Source organism: Myotis daubentonii, chromosome 15, assembly GCF_963259705.1.
Source record: "Myotis daubentonii chromosome 15, mMyoDau2.1, whole genome shotgun sequence".
NCBI lineage: Eukaryota > Metazoa > Chordata > Mammalia > Chiroptera > Vespertilionidae > Myotis > Myotis daubentonii.
This window is the reverse complement of record NC_081854.1, coordinates 57,740,317-57,761,744: the sequence shown is the minus strand read 5'-3', so window position 1 is coordinate 57,761,744 and position 21,428 is coordinate 57,740,317. Positions and strand designations below refer to the sequence as shown.

The following is a 21,428-nucleotide window of genomic DNA, read 5'->3' as shown; positions in this document are numbered from 1 at the left end:
CGCGCGGACTGCCAGGCGGCTAAGAAGTGACATCGAATCCCGTCTCTACACGGAGGCCTGGGACGGAGGGCGGGACGCGGAGGGGTGACTAAGCGCCCCCTATGCCCAGATGCACGGCCCACGGCACAGACGATGGGGCGGGAGGGCTGGGGGCGGGGCCGCTGGAGGGGTCCATGGGGTAAAGAGGGGACCTATGTAATACTTCCAACAATAAAGATAAATTAAAGGAGAAGGAGGAGGAGGAAAACCAGACTCTGCAGGTGCTGGGTTTTTCATTGTGAAAAACAAACATGATCTCATGGGTCCCAGCAGCCAGACGATTCAGAACCCACTCTGCCGTCGGAGCTTTCCGGGCTGCGTTGTGCTGTTTTAATGTCCGACGTGTTCTTCACAGGCCTCTTCGTGCCCTTTGAGAAGGACACACATTTCAAGAGTAAAGGTCACAGTGGCTAGTGTGGCTCAGCATCCGGCATTAGTTCTACGATAACTAGACGTTACAGATGGGCAGCGCTGCTTTGAGCATGGGTATGATTTTACAAAGAAAATGCACTGGTTTTCCTTTCATCGTCGCCAAGAATGAGATGAGCTATTATCAAGTGAAGTGGTTACCATGTTGTTCGAACGCTGGCTGGTAAGTTACCTACGAAAAGGCGCATTCAGCGTCGTGAGAGAGGGAACTTAGCCGTTCGGCTTGGCTCTGGTTCCTCGTTCACTGAATACTACATTCACTTGGTCTTCTTACTTTTCCAAGTTGCATTTTTAAAATAACTGATTTTAGAGACAAGAAGGGAGAGAGGGGGAGGGAGGGAGGGAAGCAGGGAGGAAGGGAGGGAAGCAGGGAGAGAGAGAGAGAGAGACATCCACCAGTTGCCTCCTGAACCTGCCCAACTGGGGGTGGAGTTTGCAACCTGGGCACGCGCCCCGACCAGGAATCAAGCCCACCACCTTTTGGGACGACGCTCCAACCAACTCAGCCACAGCGGCCAGGGCCCAAGCTGCCTTTGTAAGACGAGGAATGATGCTGACTTAAAACAATTACATCATGAGTATACACCATATGCAGGTTTTTCTATCTTCTTCATATTATGTACTTAAAAAAAGCGATATACAAGACTTATTGTGAAAGCGTATTACATAGCTATCATTGAAGATCACAGATGTGAGAAAGCATAGCTATTTAAAAGAATGAACAAAATCAATGAAGCTTCAATGTCTCATTTCATTGAGAATTTACGACAAGCCCCCCCCCCCCCCCCCCCCCAGGAAATGAGAAGTTGTCCTGTTTGAATGGCACGTCTGTATTAGTTATAATTCAATACACGGTGCCTTTCTATGCCTATCTAAGATCTGAAACCTCCATGCCATAAACAGCATGGCCGAAGAACCATGTGATGATGTGCAGGTCAATGCAAGGCCTGGGTAGTGACTTAGAATAAATATCACACAGCGAGAAATTTATCATAAACCAAACGCAATGACGCAAGGAAACCAACAGGGTATGGACGACGACCGAGGTCTTCACAGGGACTCAGAGCGCACCTGGCCCTCGCCGGGAGCCATCCGCGTGGGAATGCGCGCAGCGACAGGCATCCGGCCCGGGAGTCTCTGATCTCGACGTAAGAAAGCTCGGACAGCATCAGATAATATCAAAAAGCCTGAACGAACGCAAGGAGTTTCTGTATCGTGTTTATAAATGATTGCGTCTATTCCATAAAATAAAAAACACCATCGGGTCAAAGTGCATTTAAAAAAAATGGTGGGAGTTGTGATTCTTGGTAAGAACTAGAAAAATGTCTTGTCCCAAGAAAGACGTGGTCTGAAGGCTTCTGCAGCTTCTGCGTTTTCCTTGAACGCTCGTGCAGCCCCGGTTACCATGTGCTGGGAGAGGAGCTAGGACAGAGGGAGCTAAGTGGTCCCTTCATGAACATAAGGGGGAACGCATCCGGCGAGGAGGAACATTCTGGGCCTTTCCCCCACGGGAGGAAGCGACTCTGTGCTCACAGGAGCCAAATTGGGTACATTTCAAAGGATTTCTAGACGCCTTCATCTTTTTCAAGGGTTTAGTCATAACTGGCAGAATTGCGAAATCTTGGACTATAATAGAACGAAGACAAAACATGACTTTCAGGCGATAAATGACACCCTTTCATCTGCTTCTCACAGAAAATAAAGACCAAGGATCCGGAAATTAAAAGGCGGCGACAGAGGAATTGTCAGGAAGGGACAGATGGGTGAAGCATGACTCCGGGTCTTCACTGACACTCGCCACAGTAACGGCCGCATTTGGACAAAGTCCTGGGCCGACGCCCATGTCGAAATGTGTGCGGTGCTTTCACCACATGTACTTATGTCAGAAAATGAAATGGTAAAAATGAGTGGCCTACGCAACAAGTCGAAAGGAGGAAAAAAAAAAAAAAGGAATGTGAAGAGAAATCTTATCTTTAAACTTCTTGTGGGACCAAGATCTTGACAGAGCTGTGTCCAGCAACAGCAGATTCCCGCTGGCCAGTGTGGCTCAGTGGTTGTGTGTCCACCCATGAACCAGGTTGAGGTTGGATTCCCCGCCAGGGCACAGGCCCGGGCTGCAGGCTCCATGCCCAGTGGGGGATTCTCTCTGGTCATTGATGCTCCTCTCTCTCTCCCCCTTCCTCTCTGAGATCCATAAAAATATACATATAAAAAAAAGTCGCCCTAGCCGATGTGGCTCAGTGGGTAGAGCACGGGCCCGGGGACTGAAGGATCCCGGGTTCTATTCAGGTCAAGGGCACAGGCCCAGGTTGCAGGCTTGATCCCCAGTGGGGGGCGTGCAGGAGGCAGCCAACCATGATTCTCTCATCATTGATGTTTCTCTCTCTCCCTCTCCCTTCCTCACTGAAATCAATACAAATATATTTTTAAAAAAACCACAAAAAAACAAAGTCACTGTTAGGACAGGGGGCCGGGAGGTGCAAGTCTTGGTCGCTTGGAGAGGAGGAAAAGGTTGGAGACGTGGATGCGCTGGGGCCGCGTGCGCACGCCCTTGGCGAGGGTGGGTCCTTGGCGAGGGGGGTCCTTGGCGAGGGGGGTCCCTGGCGAGGACGGTGGAGGTGAGCTGGGGCGTGGGGGGGTTAGAAGTCGATGGAGATGGACGCCTGCGCGGAGTCGTCGCGGCCGCGCGCGTAGATCTCGCAGGGGAGCTCCTCCATCACGCGGTCCTCGCGCGCCGGCTCTGGGCCCGGGCGCGCGGGCGGGAAGGCGCAGCGGCTCTTGGGGAAGGTGCTGTTGAAGGTCGTCATGGGCGGCGGCGGCGCGAAGTCGTTGCGGAAGGGCAGCTCCACGGCGGCCGCCAGGTCGGTCCTGCCCGGCTTGCCCGGCGCCGCCCCGCAGTGGTGCTCGTGCACGCAGCGCGAGGCGGAGGAGGCGCGGCGCAGCGGCCGGTAGCCGTCCAGCTCCTCGCCCAGCTCGCCCAGCTCGCCCAGCTCCTTGTCGCGCAGCGAGAACAGCTCGTAGTGCGGCGGGTCGAACGCCTCCTGGAAGCCCGGCTTGTGGAAGGCCGCCTTGCAGGCCAGCACCTTCTTCCGCGGCTGCTTCACCTGCACCAGCACCGACACCACGAGCAGCACCAGCACCACGCCCGCCGCCACGCCGATGATGGTGCCGTGGGTCCGCGTCATCTGCTCGAAGAGGCCGGTCCTCTTCTTCTCTGCGGGAGAGACGCGTGCGGGCCCTCAGCGCGGGAAGGAGCCCGGGCACCGGGCCACCGGGAGGTTCGGGGGTTGAGCGGCGACCCATGAACCAGGAGGTCAAGGGTTCGATTCCCGGTCAGGGGGTCAGGGCGCAGGCCCGGGTTACAGGCTCCATCCCCACTGCGGGGCGTGCAGGAGGCAGCCGGTCCCTGATTGTCTCTCATCACTGAGGTTTCTCTCTCTCCCTCTCCCCTCCTCTCTGAAATCAATACAAATATTTTAAAAACCTTAGTATTAAAAAAAAAAGGGAGCTTATCACAGACCAGGAAAGTGCTTTTAGGGGACGTTTGGGTCAAATACATACACCACAGATAATACAATTTAAAATTAGGGTTTTCTTTTTTTTTTTTTTTCGTTTAAAAAAATGTATTTTTATTGAGTTCAGAGAGGAAGGGAGAGAGAGAGACACACACACATTAATGATGAGAATCATTGATGGGCTGCCTCCTGTACGCTCCCTATGGAAGCTCGAGCCAGCAACCCGGGCATGTGCCCTTGACCGGAATCGAACCCGGGACCCCTCACCTCACAGGCTGACGCTCTATCCACTGAGCCACATCAGCCAGGGCTTTTTTTTTTTTTAAATTTTTAAAAAATTGGTTTTAGAGAAAGAGGAAGGGAGATAAAAACATTGATGAGAAAGAATCATTGATCAGCTGCCTCCTGCATGCTCCCTACTGGGGATGAGCCCACAACCCAGGCATGTGCCCAGTGGGGGGCGTGCAGGAGGCAACTGATTGGTCAATCTCTCTCTCCCCCTCTCTTCCTTCCTCTCCCTAAAAAGCAATAAACACCCATTTAGTGGACGGCGATGGCCACTCCTCCCGGGAAGGCGGGGCCTCCGCGCGGACTCACCTTTGCAGTGATTCTCGTCCCAGGGGTAAGCGCAGTTCTGAACGCCGTTGCAGACCAGCGAGTTGTTGATGCACATGTTGCTGTGGCAGAAGAAGGTGCTGCCGGTGCAGGGAGCTGCGGGGCGAAAGGGAACGCTGCTAAGAACGCGAAGTACAGAGTGAGCGCATCCCCAGGGGTTGGCACTCGCTGCCGCTGCCACCGCGGAGGCCTTCCCGGGAAGACCCTCTGCACCTCCCAGCCAGGCAGGCGGCCGGCGCTCCCCGCAAACTTCATTTATTTATTCTATTTTCTCTTCATCCTCACCCGAGGGTACTTTTCCATTGATTTTTAGAGAGGGTGGCAGACAGAGAGGAACATCGATGAGAGAAACACATTCATTGGCTGCCTCTTGCATGCGCCCTGGCCGGGGAGGGCCCAGGCTGGGGAGGAGCCTGCAACTGAGGTACGTGACCTTGACTGGACCCTTCAGTCTTCGGGCCAGCACTCTATCCACTGAGCCACACCGGCCAGGGCTCAGCCCCACTTTCTTTTTTTAGAATTTTAAGATCTGGTGCATTGAGCCTGTGAGTACCCCAGATTAATTTCAGAGAGGAAGGGAGAGGGGGAGAGAGAGATAGAAACATCCATGATGGGAGAGAATCATGGGTCGGCTGCCTCCTGCACACCCCCTACTGGGGATGGAGCCCGAAACCCAGGCCTGTGCCCTTGACTGGAACTGAACCTGGGACTCTCCAGTCCGCAGGCCGACGCTCTATCCACTGAGCCACACCGGCTAGGGCTCAGCCCCACTTGTGGTGATGCTGAAAGACGGCTGTCCTTCAACCACGCCCGCAGGGGGCCTGCCGGCTGCAGGTCACTGGACATGGCATTATGGGCTTGTTCTAACAAAACCTCTCCCCCGCTTCCACACTGCCAGTCCTGGAAGTTCCTTGCCTAAACCCACAGCCGCTCGGGCGGGCAGCCGCGGGCCCGTTCTGACAGCCGGTCCCCATTCTGACAGCCGGTCCGTTTTGGCACTTCCCGAGCTGGGCTATTCCCGTCTCGGCTGCGATCTCCGGTGGGCGGGTAGGGAGTGAGTCTCTGAGCAGAACTGGGCCCCGAGTATAAAGGCCTCCTGGGCTCGGGTGACTCTCGCAGACGCAGGACGGCCAGAGGAGGGCAGAGGCGGCACTTAGCCCGGATTAGCGACAGCACAGATCGCGCGGCTGGAGCGCTCCGTGTTTATCAGGAGCCTTCAAACCGGAACTTTCGTTTTTTTTCTAATCCTCACCTGAGGATATTTTTTGCATTGATTTCCAGAGAGTGGAAAGGAGGGGAGAGGGGTGAGGGAAAATAGAAAGAGAGAGAGAGAGAAACATTGACGCGAGAGAGACACACCGTCTGGTTGTCTGGTTGCCTCCCGCACGTGCCTCTACCGGAGCTGTGGAACCTGCCATCGGGGTACGTGCCTTTGACCCGGAATCGAACCTGTGACCCTTCGGTCTGTAGGCCGATGCTCTAACCACTGAGCGCCGGCTGGGCTGGCACTTTGGTTTTACAGACTTAGGGGATGCTTCGCCCCCACACGCCGTGCTCTGGAGGGGGCGCCCTCCCGTCCGCGGGGGAGCGCTGACCTGGGACATGGAGCCGCCCGGACAGCAGCCTCCGTGGAGTGTGTGGCTGTGATCGGGGTAAGGATTTCGCTGGAAGAGGCCCCTCGCCTGCGTCCTTATGGGATAGGTTCGAATGGAGACATCGTTAGTGTAGAGAGAGAAGATACTAGAACACAGCTACTCTACAGAGAGTGCGAGGGGAGGCTGCCGGGATGGGCGGGGCCGGGACAGGGAGGCGAGGCAGGACAATGGTCTTACTCCTCTTGCTCCCCAAAGAACAAATGAAGGTAAGCGTGATGTGGGCGGGGAAGGTGACAGACACAGTCACAGCTGAACCTGAATGGGTTACAGGCGCACCCTACAGCCTCGGGAAAGGGGGGCGGAAACAACGCCGGGGGCTGGCGAAGCGGGCTCACAGTTAGGCTGTCGCCGACCTGCTCCGCGGGGACGCCTTAGCCGGGCCGCGGGGAGCCGCTCGGAAAGCCCTTACGTTGTCCCGGGACTGAACGGTGAACTCCGGTGGGGAAGGGGAGCCAGGTTGTTTGTTGTTTTTATTTAAAAAAAAAATGTATTTTTATTGATTTCAGAGACGAAGGGAGAAATAGAACCAGCAATGAGGAGAGAGAATCATGGGCTGGCTGCCTCCTGCACGCCCCACACTGGGGATGGAGCCCGCCACTCGGGCCTGTGCCCTGACCGGGAATCGAACCGGGACCTCCTGGTTCATAGGTCGACGCTCACCCCACCGAGCCAGGTTTTTACTGTGATGTAAGGGGCTGCGCCTGGCTCACCCCGCGGGGAAAGGAAGCAAGAGCTTAAACCGCCGCGGCTTAGGGAAAGGGCCCCAGCGGCCAATGCGGGGACCCTGAGCGACAGTAACGTACTGCAGAGCAATGTGCTTTATGTGCATCATAAGGACATTAATGGGGTGAAAATAAACAGCCACGAGTCCGCCCCGGATAAAAGCTGAGGAAGTGAGGAGGGGGACCAGCTCCCTCAGAGGGAACGGACAGTGACCTGGGGAAGGAAGGAGGCGGAGGGCCACCCCCAGGTGGATGCCACAGCGTGATGCTCGGGCAGAAACCGTGAGCGGCGCTGAGATCCCGGGGCTCAAGGGTATTTGTGGCGCCTCCAGGAGACATGTTAGTCATCAGAGAGGAAAACAGTCAGCTCGTTGGCGGAGGAGCCGGCAGACAGCCCTCTGGTGGGGATGGAAGTTCAGGCGAGGCAAACGCACAGGGGTGTCCTCCCTCCCTCCCTCCCTCCCTCCCTCCCTCCCTCCCAGGGGTGGAGCTCAGAGACAGGGATCTGGGTTTCTGCAGCATTTTTTAAATTTAAATATATTTTTTGTTGATTTCAGAGAGGAAGGGAGAGGGAGAGAGAGACAGAAACATCCACGATGAGAGTGAATCATGGATGGGCTGCCTCCTGCACCCCCACACTGGGGATGGAGCCCACAACCCGGGCCTGTGCCCTGACCGGGAATCAAACCCTGACCTCCTGGTTCCTAGGTCGACGCTCAACCACTGAGCCACACCGGCAGGGCCTGATCATCATTTTTAATTTTGAAAATCTCGAGAGGAGTCTCCCCTCTCTGCTCTCCCGACCGTGTGCTCACTACTTCCCAAGGCAGGCAGCACCTCCTGTATCAACACGGCCGTTTCACCCACAACAGTCTGCTCCCTGAGAGGAGGGACTCAGACTCAGTTATTTCTACATCCCGTGAGTTGCCATGGGGACGCTCCATGCCCGGCCGGCGTGGCTCAGTGGTTGAGCATCGACCTATAAACCAGTAGGTCACGGTTTGATTCCCGGTCAGGGCACTGGCCCGGGTTGCTGGCTCGATCCCCAGTGTGGGGCGTGCAGGAGGCAGCTGACCCATGATTCTCTCTCATCATTGGTGCTTCTCTCTCTCTCTCTCTCTCCCTCTCCCTTCCTCTGTGAAATAATAAAAATATATATAAAAAGAAAAAAGAAAGGAGATGCTCAACCACTGTCCCGTGAATGAATGAAAATGATGCCAGCGACCTCACTCGACAGGGGCCGCTCACTTACGCTCCACGAAGGAGGTGAAGAGCATCCGGAACCTGCTGAGCCGGCTGCCCTCGTCCGCCCACATGCGGATCACCCCCACGCCGGTCTGGAGCATGACGTCGTTGGCCACCGTGCTGCAGAACTTGGCCTTGAGGTTCTCGATCGCACTGCTCCCGTCGTAGACGGCGACGAAGTTCCTCTTGCACTCGTTGGAATGCTCCATCTGGTAATCCAGGAACCGCAGGTAGATCTGTGACGGTCACACAAAGGGACACTCGGCTCTTACCAGGCCCCGGCGCCCCGGCCGGGCGGCTCGGCCGCTGAGAGCATCGCCCGACATCGCCAAGGCTGTGGGCTCGAGCCCTGGTCAGGGCTCAGGCAAGAATCTACCAATGAGGGGATGAGAAGTGGATCAGGAAGTCGATGCTTCGCTCTCTCTCTTTTCTCTTCTAACAGAAATACACGTTACCTATCAGTTTAACTGTTGAAATTCCTAGAAGCGAAAAGCAGGAGTAGTGAGCCACCAACCTCCATCTGTCAGTTACTTAAAACCCCCTTCCCCGCGGAACTTTCCGGGGAAAGTCTGTGACTAGCCGGGTGGGGGTGGGCGGTGGGGATGGGGGATGGGGGTGCGAACAGGGGCCTGAGATTTGCTGAGTTGGGGTTTGGCCTCACAACTCTGAGACCTGTGACAGGACACTCTAACTCCTTGTGATCCATTTTTCCTCACAAAACTTAAAATGTTTTTTTTTTTAAACTTCACCTGAGGATGTTTTAATTGATTTTAGAGAGAGAGAGGGGAAGGGAGGGAGAGAGAGAAAAACACACATCGATGTGAGAGAGAAACATCGATCGGTTGCCTCCCATACGTGCCCCAACTGGGGATCAAACTAGCAACTTCGGTGTGTGCCCTGACTGAGAATCGATCCCCCAACCTTTTGGTGTACGGGGTGACGCTCCAAACACCGGAGCCACCCTGCCACGGTCATCAAACTTTTTAAATGAATCTGTGAGCATCCTGATCAATATGTGCACTCTTGAATTAGGAATCCACAGACTTTAAGAATCGTAAAATAAGAGTCTTACTGCATATGTGTGCTACTCCTGAAATTGACACTGTTGCTTATCTAGCTAAGGCTGGTACCTCATAAGGCAGCGGTTCTCAACCTGTGGGTCGCGACCCCTTTGGTAGTCGAACGACCCTTTCACAGGGGTCGCCTAAGACCATCCTGCATCTCAGATATTTACATGACGATTCATAACCGTAGCAACATGACAGTGATGAAGTCGCCACGAAAATAATGTTATGGTTGGGTCACAGCATGAGGAACTGTATTTAAAGGGCCAGAAGGTTGAGAACCACTGTCATAAGGGAACCAAAATAAAGTGGCAACATCCGTTTATGTAATCAGTAAGTGCTTGCACAAACCCAAAGCTGCACCTCACAGGAGGCGCCCTTACGGCCTCCCCGTGCCGCGCACGCAGCCGCACCTTGGCCCTCGGGGTGGCCCGGATGGTCCAGATGCAGTCCACCGCCTGGCCGGGCTTCGTCTTCTCCTCCTGCTCCACCTGGCTGGACCGCACGACGCCGTCGGCCCCCGAGAGCTCGAACTGGCAGTCTGGAAGGGAGAGAGGAGCACGTTCAACGGGAACGCGGGCGGATCAGGGGCGCCAGGAGGAAAAAGAGGCAGATACTAAACCTGGGATGGGGCTTAAAATACCTCCGAGGTAAGTAAAGTCTGGATCTGCAACAGAAAAGAGGAGACGTCATTGGCATTTTGAGACAGTGGGGAGTCAGCTACTATGGCGGACGCTACATTTAGTAACAGACGCTACATTTAGTAACAGCTGCTCCATTTAGTAACAGCTGCTACATTTAGTAACAGACGCTACATTTAGTAACAGCTGCTACATTTAGTAACAGATGCTACAGTAATAGATGCTACATTTAGTAGCAGCTGCTACAGTTAGTAATAGACGCTACAGTAACAGATGCTACATTTAGTAACAGATGCTCCATTTAGAAACAGATGCTACAGTAAGAGATGCTACAGTAACAGACGCTATACTTAGTAACAGCTGCTACATTTAGTAACAGACGCTATACTTAGTAACAGCTGCTACATTTAGTAACAGACGCTATACTTAGTAACAGCTGCTACATTTAGTAACAGACGCTATACTTAGTAACAGCTGCTACATTTAGTAACAGTTTTTTTTTTAAAAATATATTTTGATTTTTTACAGAGAGGAAGGGAGAGAGATAGAGAGTTAGAAACATCGATGAGAGAGAAACATCGATCAGCTGCCTCCTGCACATCTCCCACTGGGGATATGCCCGCAACCCAGGTACATGCCCTTGACCGGAATCGAACCTGGGACCCTTCAATCCGCAGGCCGACGCTCTATCCACTGAGCCAAACCGGTTTCGGCTAGTAACAGTTTGAGAGAAAGCTTCCTGGTGTGACTAGAGATTACTGTTCCTTATGCGCACGTTCACCGAGAGCATCGATGTTTTAAGTGATAATGCATAGACTTAAAAACATATATATTTGTATTGATTTCAGACAGGGAGAGAGAGACACATCCATGATGGGAGAGAATCACTGATCGGCTGCCTCCTGCACGCCCCCCACTGGGGATGGAGCCTGCCACCCAGGCCTGTGCCCTGTCCGGGAATCGAACTGTGACTTTGTGACACTCAATCACCGAGCCACACAGGTGGGGCTTCATTTTTTTCAAGTAACAAATTTCTGGCACGAAACCTAAATGGAACCAGAGACCGCACCCTTGCGGCACCGCGTTGCCCGGTCACCGTGTCAGCTTGTGGCTCCTGGCAGACGGCGGGTGACCCCTATCCCCGTGTCCCCAGTGGGAACCGGCGCACGTTCATGGCGGACAGGGCTCTGCGGTCCTAGCGTTAACCCGACTGAGTGGGCGCAGTTCTAGCCAACGGAGGCCTCCCGGGGGGAAGACGGGCTCGTTACCTGGAATAAACGAGTACTTTGCTCGGAATCCCATTCCTTCCAGTTCTTCGTCGGAACTGAACTTGACCCACATGAAGCGCCCCGTGGATCGGATCAGCGGAGGGCTCTTCACGCCGCAGAACCGGTCGATGAGCGGAGAGAAGCCGAAGGGCCCGTCGCGAACCTCCAGGTGGTCAAAGCGGCATTCGAACGAGGGCTCGACGTAGAAGTGCTCGTCGAAGGCCAGCTCGATCCTTTGCCGGGGCGCCGCTGGGAGGAGAGCGCGCCAGTCAGGGCCCCACGCGAGCCAGAGCAGGGCTGTCCGCGCTCTAGGGCAGTGATGGCCGACCTATGACACGTGTCTGGGGTGACACGCAAACTCATTTTTTTGGTTGATTTTTCTTTGTTCAGTGGCATTTAAATATATAAAATAAATATCAAAAATATAAGTCTTTGTTTTACTGTGGTTGCAAAGATCAAAAAATGTCTCTATGTGACACGGCACCAGAGTGAAGTTAGGGTTTTTCAAACGCTGACACGCCGAGCTTGAAAGGTTCGCCGTCACTGCCCTAGTGGGACAGGCCGCCGCGGCCGCACACCCCTCCCTCCCGCCCGCCGAGGGGCGTAAGGAGAACGTTACACATAAAATTCAGTGTCCATTTCACCCGGTAGCGATGCTGCTTGGGGGCGGCGGGACCCTCCCCCTGGGCCTCCGCTGCCGAGGAAACGAGTGAGAGGCGGGCGGCTGACTAAAACCAGAGGCGAAGTAAAGGGAGAGTCGATAAGCTAACGTTGGGTTCACGACGACAATGCACCATGAACAGAAACTCGGGATGACGGCCAGTGGATCCGAGGACATGAGCGGCATGAAGCCTGGGAAGGGAGGCCTTTCTCAGCCACACGGGGCAGCTGGCTGCACGGTGCTGTCTTATAGAGATTCCAACTTCCTGTCATTGCAACTGTTGCCTTGGTGATGTGTTCTGCGTTCAGGAATATGTATGCATTACTGGAGTTCAGTTCAGATATGTGTTGAATTTTGTTCAAAAAAATTTTTAAATATATTTTATTGATGATTCTTTACAGAGAGGAAGGGAGAGGGATAGAGAGTTAGAAACATAGATGAGAGCGAAACATCCATCAGCTGCCTCCTGGGGGATGTGCCTGCAACCAAGGTACATGCCCTTGACCGGAATCGAACCTGGGACCTTTCAGTCTGCAGACCGATGCTCTATCCCAGTGGTTCTCAACCTTCCTAACGCCGCGACCCTGTAATACAGCTCCTCATGCTGTGGTGACCCCCAAACATAAAATTATTTTCGTGGCTACTTCATAACTGTAATTTTGCTATTGTAATGAATCGTCATGTAAATATCTGATATGCAGGATATATTTTCATTGTTACAAATTGAACATAATTAAAGGATAGTGATTAATCACAAAAACAATTATGTAATTATATATGTGTTTTCCGATGGTCTTAGGCGACCCCTGTGAAAGGGTCGTGACCCACAGGTTGAGAACTGCTGCTCTATCCACTGAGCCAAACTGGTTAGGACTCAAATTTTTTAAAACAGGGCATTTTAGCCAATGGATTTAGTTTTACCAGAAAAGTAAAAAGTCTCTGGCCGCTGTTTCTCGTGGATAGAGCGTCGGCCTGTGGACTGAAGCGTCCCGGGTTCGATTCTGCTCAAGGCCATGTACCTCGGTTGCAGGCTCCTCCCCAGCCCGGGCCCTGGTCAGGGTGTGCGCAGGAGGCAACCAATCGACATGTTTCTCTCACATCGATGTTTCTCTCTGTCTTTCCCTCTTTCATCCACTCTCCCTAAAAATCAATGGAAAAATATCCTCAGGTGAGAATTTAAAAAAAAAGAAGAAAAATAAAAAGGCCCTGAATAAAAAGATAGAAATCGGGCAAATACCTTCCAAAACGTAGATGCACTCCTTGTTGGGCGGGTACGGGTCGGGGTAACTCGGCGAAGCGAAGTGGCCTCCATTGCTGGTTCGAACCCAGATGCCGCACTGGGTGCCAGCCACGTGCCTGACCCCAACGTTCTGTCCATCTGACGGGAACAGAGGTCAGAGCAGCCGGCACAGCAAGAGGGCGCCTCCTCTCCCTCCCCACTGCCCGCCGGCACCCACACCCTGGCCCTTCCAGGCAGCGCGGCCCACCAGCACCGCCCACGGGCCCCGGGGCTCCGAGGGAGACGCTGGAAATGAGTCTAACGGGAAACGGACGCCGACTTCCGCCTGGCGATAAAGCGCGAGCCCCATGGAACGGTCGGGCGGATGCGGGGCGAGCCAGGCCGCTGGGGGCGCCGTGTGTCCGGTGTCTCCGGGCTACGCTTGCAGCCGACAATGGACTCTGGCTGCCTGCGGCTCAGCCCGTGAAACGCAGGCTGAGGGCTAGACGGGAGCCCGAGGTCATGGGCACACCCCCGAGGGAGGACAGAAGGGGTCCCCACGGGCTGCGATCCTTCCAGGTGAGCCCCCCACCATCCGTTCGGGGGAGGGGCCCCTGAGCACCTTACCTGGGGGCTTCTGGGCCACGGCGATCCCCTCCACCACCAGCACCGTGATCAGCAGCACTGGAGGGAGGAGAGAGGAGACGCGTTAAAACGTCGGACCTATGTTACGTGTCGCCCAGTTTGTGAGGGAGATCAGATGATGAAAGAGGAACGAAAACCATTGTTTCTTACATTTGCTCTCAAGATTTAAAAATTAAACATTTTTTTTTATTAAGCCCAGCTGGCGTGGCTCTGTGCTTGAGCATCGACTTATGAACCAGGAGGTCACCGTTCGATTCCTGGTCAGGGCACAGGCCCGGGTTGTGGGCTCCATCCCCAGTGTGGGGCGTGCAGGAGGCAGCCGGTCCATGATTCTCTCTCATCATGGATGTTTCCTCTCTGAAACCAATAAAAATTTCTTTTTTTTAAAATAAAAATATTTTCTTAAACATATTTTTATTGATTTCAGAGGGGAAGGGAGAGGGCGAGAGAGAGGTAGAAACATCCATGATGAGAGAGAATCTTTGATCAGCTGCCTCCTGCACGCCCCCACACTGGGGATAAAGCCCAAAACCAGGGCATGTGTCCTGACCAGGAATCGAACCGCCACCTCCTGGTTCATCATGTGTCTACGTTCAACCACTGAGCCACACTGGCCAGCGGGAATCTGCTGCTGATGGACACAGCTCTGTCAATATCTTGATCCCACAAGAAGTTTAAAGATAAGTTTTCTCTTCACATTCCTTTTCATTTTTTTCCGTCCAATTTGTTGCGTAGGCCGGTCATTTTTACCATTTGATTTTCTTGCATAAATGCATGTGGTGAAAGCACCGCACGTATTTCGACACGGGCCTCGGCCCAGGACTTTGTGCAAATGCGGCCGTTTCTGTGGCGAGTGTCAGTGAGGACCCGGGGCTGTGCTTGGCTGGGCTCAGGGTTTTTAAGGGTGAGATGTTATGTTCCGATGAACTACCCGACACTGAAGACAACCCAAGCACAAGATAACTGGCGATGTGCTCGGGTATCCGAGCCCTGAGATTACACGGCATGGAAAGCGTGTTTTAATTTACGATGCGTTCCAAGAACACATACTTGTTTTTTTCTTTTTACAAGTTTTGCTGGCCCTAATTATTCCCGTCTGCACTGTAGCCCATCCCCAGGAGCTCCAGGCTTTATGGCTAGCTCTGCACCGAAGCACGCCAGCAAAAATTCAACGAGATGATCGGACGTGAGGGAACATTCCTAACGAAGACGGAAGGAAGGGGGCAGCAGTCTCCCAGAAACCAGCGCAAGGCGCCTATGGCTGTGTCGCATGAAGCCGACAAAGGCTAGCGTGTGAGAAAATGAAGCTCTTTCTTTCTCCCCGTGTTGAACGTTTCTGAGGCTCAATCAACAACAACGAGTTACTTTATGTTTGGAAGAGCCTTTTATTGATTAACTTTTAAAAAACATGTTTTACGCGATTTTCAGAGGGAGGGAGGGAGAGGGAGAGAAACATCAATGAGGAGAGAGAATCACTGATCGGCTGCCTCCTGCACGCCCCCTATTGGGATGGACCCGTAACTGGGGCATAAGCCCTGACCAGGTCGACACTCAGCCACCTAGCCACGCCGGGCGGCTCAGCTGCGTTTTCATAGATCAAAATGGAACTATTAGAAAGGGAGACTAAGAAAACAGCCCCATGTACAGGTGCATAAAAAGCACAAACAACAACAACCACACGCACACGCACACGCCAAACCAACCAACCGAACAAACACAAAAAGAAACTGAAGCCCTGGCCGGTTTGGCTCAGTGGATAGAGCGTCGGCCTGGGGACTGAAGAGTCCCAGGTTCGATTCTGGGCAAGGGCATGTACCTGGGTTGCGGGCACATCCCCAGTGGGGGGTGTGCAGGAGGCAGCTGATCGATGCTTCTCTCTCATCGATGTTTCTAACTCTCTATCCCTCTCCCTTCCTCTCTGTGAAAAATCAATAAAATATATTTTTTAAAAAAAGAAAACAAAAAGAAACTGAAGAAATTACAACTGAGTGGAAGCATGTGCTGTGTTCACGGGTAGGAAGACTCGACATCATTAAATGTCCACACGGCCCACGGCGACCTGTAGATCCGCCGCAATGCCTATCAAGACACCGATGGCGCATTGCACAGAACTGGAACAAATATTCCAGAAGCGGACGTGGAGCCACAGGAGCCCCCGGACAGCCACAGCAATCCCGAGATAAAAGAACGCAGGTGGAGGCTTCACACTACCTGGTGCCAAACAGCCCGGCACTGGCATGAAATCAGTAGATCAAGGGGACAGAATAGGGGCCCAGAAATAAAGCCATGCCTTCATGCTCGAATTAAGATTCGACAAAGGCGGCAAGAACACACAACGGGGCAACGATGGTCTATTCAAGCGATGCCGTTGTGATAGTTGGACACGAGAATAAACTCAAAATCGATTAGACTTCGGTACGAGACTTGAAACCAGAAAAATCCTAGAAGAAAATATAGGCAGTAAAATTTCTTGTAGCAATATATATATGTATTCTTTTCTGATACATCTCCTCGGGCCAGGGAAACAAAAGGAAGAATAAACACACGGGACTACATCAAACTAAAAAGCTTTTGCACAGCAAAGGAAACCGTCAACACAATGAAAAGACAAGCCCCTGATGGGAGCACATATTCGCCAGTGACACATCTGATAAAGGTTTAATGTCCAAAATGTATACAGAACGTACACAGCTCAACACCAAACCCCACAAAACCAAACAACCCAATTACAGACGGGCAAAGGGCCTGAATAGACCCTTCTCCAAAGAGGACCTACAGGTGGCCAAGAGACATGAAAAGACAACGCCACGAATCATCAGAGAGATGAAAATTAAAACCACGATGAGGTACCACCTCTCCCGTCGGAGTGGCGACCATCAGTAAGTGAACAAACGACAAGTGCTGGCGAGGGCGTGGAGAAGAGGGAGCCCTCGTGCCCTGCTGGCGGGATGCAGACGGGTGCAGCCATGGTGGAAAGCAGCATGGAGTTTCCTCAGCAAATTCAAAATGGAACTGCCTCATGACCCAGCGATCCCACTGCTGGGAATACATCCGAAGATACCCGAGACACTGATGTGAAAGAATCTATGCCCCCCTGTGTTCACTGCAGCGTTATCTACAACAGCCAAGATGTGGAGGCAGCCCAGGTGCCCATCCGTACGTGAGTGGATAAAAAAGCTGTGGTCCGGTTACAGGAGGAATACTACTCGGCCATAAAAAAGAAGGAAATCTTACTCCCCTTTGCGACAGCGTGGAGGGACCCGGAAGGCCTTATGCTGAGTGAGCTAAGCCAGGCAGAGAAAGACCAGCACCATGTGATCTCACTCACGTGAAACCTAACGAACAAAATGAGCTAACAAACAGGATAGAAACAGACTCATAGGGACAGAGAACTGGCAGCAGCTATCAGATCAGAGTAGGATGTGGGGCTGGGCAGAAAAGGTGAACGGATTAAGCAAAGCAAAAACCTCCCCCCCAAAAAACCAAACTCACAGACAGACAGGGGCATGCTGATCAGCAGAGGGGAAGGGGGTGGGGGGCGGGGAACATACAACACAACACACAGAGGACGTTATACAGACTGTACATCTGAAACCGATATAACTGTATTAAACGGTGTCACCCCAATGAATTACAGAGAAAGACACAGCTTTTCAGCACTGAACTTCTTTCTGCCTTGTTTGCTTTCTCCGACATGAGCTGAAGAATAACGGACAGGAGCTGGCATTTGTCACAGTCTCACACAAGACTTTTTCCGACATAGTGCCAAGGGATACTTACGATACATCACATCGCAAATCTAGCCACAGCCTACAGGCTCCACCGTAATGAAGGTGATGGAATTCTGCAGCCGCGTGCAGAATGAATGAGGACTGTGAAACGGTGAGTTACGACCCCGATACAACAGCTCACGCGACGACGATGCTTCGCGCTGACCAACGGTCAAACGCTATAAGCCTGGAGAGACCGCAGGCAACTCAAAGCGCACCACTGAGTTGTAACCATCGGGCGAAGGGTGAAACAGCCCAGAGCTGATCTTTTTGTTCTCGCTGCTGAAAGCGGAACAGAAAGAAGCCATGGCCTCTTGAAGAGATGACCTTCCACCCAGAAGCCCACTCAGAAAGGCCGATTGGTTGTGGCAGAAACTGACCACTACGTTCCTGGCCAGGCTCTGGGTAGGTGATGCCTATAATTATGCAAACGTCCACTAACTGTTCCCATCAGCACCTCTGCCGCTGAAGCAATCCCCTCGCAGGAGGCTGCCAAGATACTTCCTCGCCTTCTGCACGCTGTGTTTTGGAAAGAGCAAAACACAACCTTCCTTTCCAAGCCACGGCTCGGTAACCGAGGAGTGACGGACGGGAAAGGCTACGGAGCAGCGCTCCCAATTTACTAGAACGGATGGCAGCACTGGCGGAACGCCAATCCCTTTAATTTTTAAACTTAAAGGACCCAATTTTTGCATAGGTAACACATGCACTGGGTTTTAAAAAAACCAGGAGTAGGGACAAGGGACGCCTTCCCTTCCCGGTGGTCTGTTCTGTTCTCCTCCGAGGCCCGGAAATACGGCTTATTCGGTCCTGGTTTCAGAGGCAACTTTGTGCCACGGTCTCCCCACATGCATCTTATTCGAACGCACATCCATCTAACCTAATGCACACCCACTTACTCTGATGCACACACATCTTACTCTCGCTTCTCCGTGCCTGCAGGTTCCCTTCTCAGAATCCACTTTTTAAAAAATCTCCCGAACCTCTCCAGACCGCTGTCTCCATCCCCATCTCCACAGCGGCAGGCGCATCGCCTGCAGGAGCCCGAACAGCCTGCTCTCGGGCGGGCCAGGGGCCTGCAGCCGCCACCAGCGAGGCTGGGCGCGCGCAAACAGTGCGGCTGGGGAACCGGCACCGGAGGAAAGCCGGATACTACGCTGTGTTCCCCTGTGTTCCCCGTAGCTCACGGTCGCCATCCGCACGGAAGGAATCCTTTCCTGAAAGGCAGCAGCGGAACGCACCGGCCAGAGGGGGCAGTGCGCACCCACGCGCCAGGCGCAGGCGGCCCCCATCACCCCCCTCCATCCTCCCGCCTCCGGGAGCCCCGGGCGATCCTGTCCTCCCAGCCCGGTCTCTGCAAGTTCTGTCTGCGAGGCTGTGCAGCAAACCCAGGGACTGGCCGCGGGGCCAGCACAGGGGCTGTCAGGAGGAGACAACCCGCCGCCACCGGGCGCCGGGAGAGCGCCGAGCAGCCGGCACCCCACTCTGCACGGAGCTTCTGAAAAAAGCAGAACAAAACCTTCATGTCTGAGCCGCGGCTACGGAGTCGAGGAGGGGCGGGTGGGAAAAACCACGGGATTCAGGCCAGCGTCTGGGGTGTTAAGAGTGAGGGCGCCCTAGGCACTGGCCGGAAGGTCCCGGTCACCCGAGCAGGAACCGGGCCCCGAGCACACAGCCCGGCAGGTCAGCGCTTTGCATCCAGTGACCGAAACCTCGGCGGCCGGCGAGCTCGGGCAGAGCCGGGGCAGAATGCGTGTCCCGCTCAGGCTGAAACGCAGGCTCCCACGGCGTTTGCGGATAAGACGGAGGAGGGAAAAGTGTCGGCATGGAGGGGGAGCAGCACCCCAAACACCCAGGCACCCATACATGCCACTCTCCACGCCTTCCCCGATCAGAGAGAGCGCGAGAGAGGAAGGAAGAGAGAGAGAGGGGGAGAGCGCGCATTCCATAATGTGGCAAATGCCGGGCTATTCGGCGGCACCCCGTCATCAGGGGAAGCCCGCGCGGTGGGCTGTTCTCCCCCGAGGACTGCAAACGGGGTTCATTCGGTGCGAGTTTCAGCGGCAACTTTGTATCGCGGTCCCGGCGACCTCCGCTCACGCGTCTGAATGGGAAACGCCCCCAGCCCCGAGGCGGAGCGGCCGCCCGGGGGGTTCCGGGCCCCGACCCAGCGGAGCGCGGCCGCGGCGGCAGGCGGAGCCCGGGTCCGGGCGGCGCGGGGCTGAGCCGAGCCGAGCCGAGCGGGTGGCGGGGCCGCAGTGGTGCCGCAGCCTCCGGCCGCTGCAGGTGGGACCCGGCCGGGCGCGCAGGCCGTGCGCCCCCCGCGGGTCGTGCAGACCGGCCGCGGCCGTTCGCGTGCACCGACTGGGTCTTCACCTGTCGGGGGAGCCCGGCCTGCGCCGCACGGACGCGAACCCCACAACTTCGTGGAGCGACGCCCGCCGCTCGGTGCTGCGTGTCCCCCGTCCCCCGGCCCGGAGCCCCGCGCGCCGCCCGCAGACAAAGGCGCGCGGGCGCCGGAGGGACGCCGCCCGGCCTCGGCCCGCAGGGGGCGCCGTGCCCCGCGGCCCCCGCGCTTACCTTTGAGGATCGAGCCGAGCTGCTCCAGGGCCATGTTCCCGGCGGCGCGCGGGGCCGGGCGGCGGCGAGGCGCCGGCGCTCACGGCCCGGCTGGTAGGCGGCCCCGCGCCGAGCCCATCGCGGCCACCAGGCGGCCTCCCCGCGGGCTGCGCTCAGGTCCCGCGGCGCGCCATCCCCGCGCCCCCCGCCGGCCCCAGCCCCCCGACGGGCGCCGCCTCCGGCCTCCCGGCGCCCCGTCCCATCGACCGGCCCGGAGCCGAGCGGCGCGGGCGCGAGGGACAGCCCCGGCGCGGGCCCCGCTCCAGTGGCGGCGGGCGCGGGGAGCCCGGCTCATTTAAGCGCGGAGCGCGAGCGCCGCGTGCCGGCCGCCGCCCGCGCGCAGGTCCCGCCCCTCCCGCCCCGCCCCGCCCGCGCCCCTCGCCCTCGCGGCCAATCGCCCCTGGAGGGCGGCGCCTTCGACCCGCGGGGCCCGATGGGCTGGGTCTCGGGGTCCTGGGGTCCCGGGGTCCCGGGGTCTCGGGGTCCTGGGGTCGCTGTCCCCGCCCGGGATGGGTCGGAACCGCCACCGCGGGAGGCCGGCGCCCTGGGGGAGCGGCACCGACTCCTCGGCCTCCTGGGACCGCAGTTCAAGGTCAAAGCTGCCCGGCTCAGTCCCGCTTCCCCACCCGCCGGGGCCCAGGGCCCTCACGCGAAACCCGCCCTTCGGCGCGGGGTGGTTGGCCTGACCCGCGGGAACGTCTCCAGCGCGTCCTGACCCCTTCCTCGGTTGCCAGGCACCGGACCAAGCGCTCGCGTTTGAGCTTTAACCCTCAGTCTCGCCGCGGTAGGTGCCGCGGAGGCTGGGGAATCGGAGGCCCGAGAGCGGGCTGTGTGCACAGCCGGGCGGCGAGGGAGGGAGGGAGGGAGGGCGGGCTGGGGACCCGACACCTGCCCCAGACCTGCCCTCCCAGCCGCGGAGCCAGGCTCCTGGGTCGCTTGACTCCGCTGATCAAAAGCTCCAGCTCTGCCAGCTGCTGTGTTGGGTGTGAAGGGCCGGCTGCATGGCTCCGTGGTAATTTGATCACCTTCTTGTTTATTTGTTCTTCCCCATCCCCCTCACCCCACTCCATCCACTTGTGAGCTCTTGGCCCGCCAGCGAGCACTGACCTATGACCCAGGAGGTCACGGTGCGATTCCCGGTCAGGGCACAGGCCCGGGTTGCTGGCTCAACCCCCAGTGTGGGACGTGCAGGAGGCAGCCGATCAGTGATTCCCTCTCATCATTGATGTTTCTCTCTCTCCCTCTTCCTTCCTCTCTGAAATCAATAAAAATATTTTTAAAAAATGTATAAAGTTGCTTGCAGGCAGGGAGGCTCGCACAT

General features: G+C 55.5%; 1 protein-coding gene across 2 annotated transcripts; it reads right to left on the bottom strand.

Annotated features, from left to right (window-relative positions):
* Positions 1 to 1,058: 1,058 nt before the first annotated feature.
* NETO2 (neuropilin and tolloid like 2) lies at positions 1,059 to 20,411 on the bottom strand. 2 transcript variants are annotated; one of them, XM_059668122.1, is made up of 9 exons: positions 20,069 to 20,411; positions 13,701 to 13,757; positions 13,092 to 13,232; positions 11,194 to 11,442; positions 9,907 to 9,951; positions 9,698 to 9,825; positions 8,228 to 8,456; positions 4,581 to 4,694; positions 1,059 to 3,682 (listed from the first exon to the last, which is right to left on the bottom strand). In XM_059668122.1, the coding sequence occupies exons 1-9, from the start codon at positions 20,100 to 20,102 to the stop codon at positions 3,108 to 3,110; spliced, it is 1,572 nt and encodes a 523-aa protein (XP_059524105.1). In that variant the 5' UTR covers positions 20,103 to 20,411; the 3' UTR covers positions 1,059 to 3,107. The 2 variants fall into 2 exon arrangements, with proteins under 2 accessions (XP_059524105.1, XP_059524106.1); XM_059668123.1 differs by having other exon boundaries at positions 9,928 to 9,951.
* Between the last annotated feature and the right edge of the window lie 1,017 nt (positions 20,412 to 21,428).

Bases quoted from the DNA above. Each gene is read 5' to 3' on its own strand.
- NETO2 (XM_059668122.1), bottom strand. From the start codon at position 20,102: ATGGCCCTGGAGCAGCTCGGCTCGATCCTCAAAG. The intron at 8,457-9,697 runs GTGCGGCTGCGT...TGACCGTCACAG, and splicing joins GGGCCACCCCGAGGGCCAAG to ATCTACCTGCGGTTCCTGGA. The intron at 4,695-8,227 runs GTAAGTGAGCGG...TTCGCCCCGCAG, and splicing joins CTTCACCTCCTTCGTGGAGC to CTCCCTGCACCGGCAGCACC.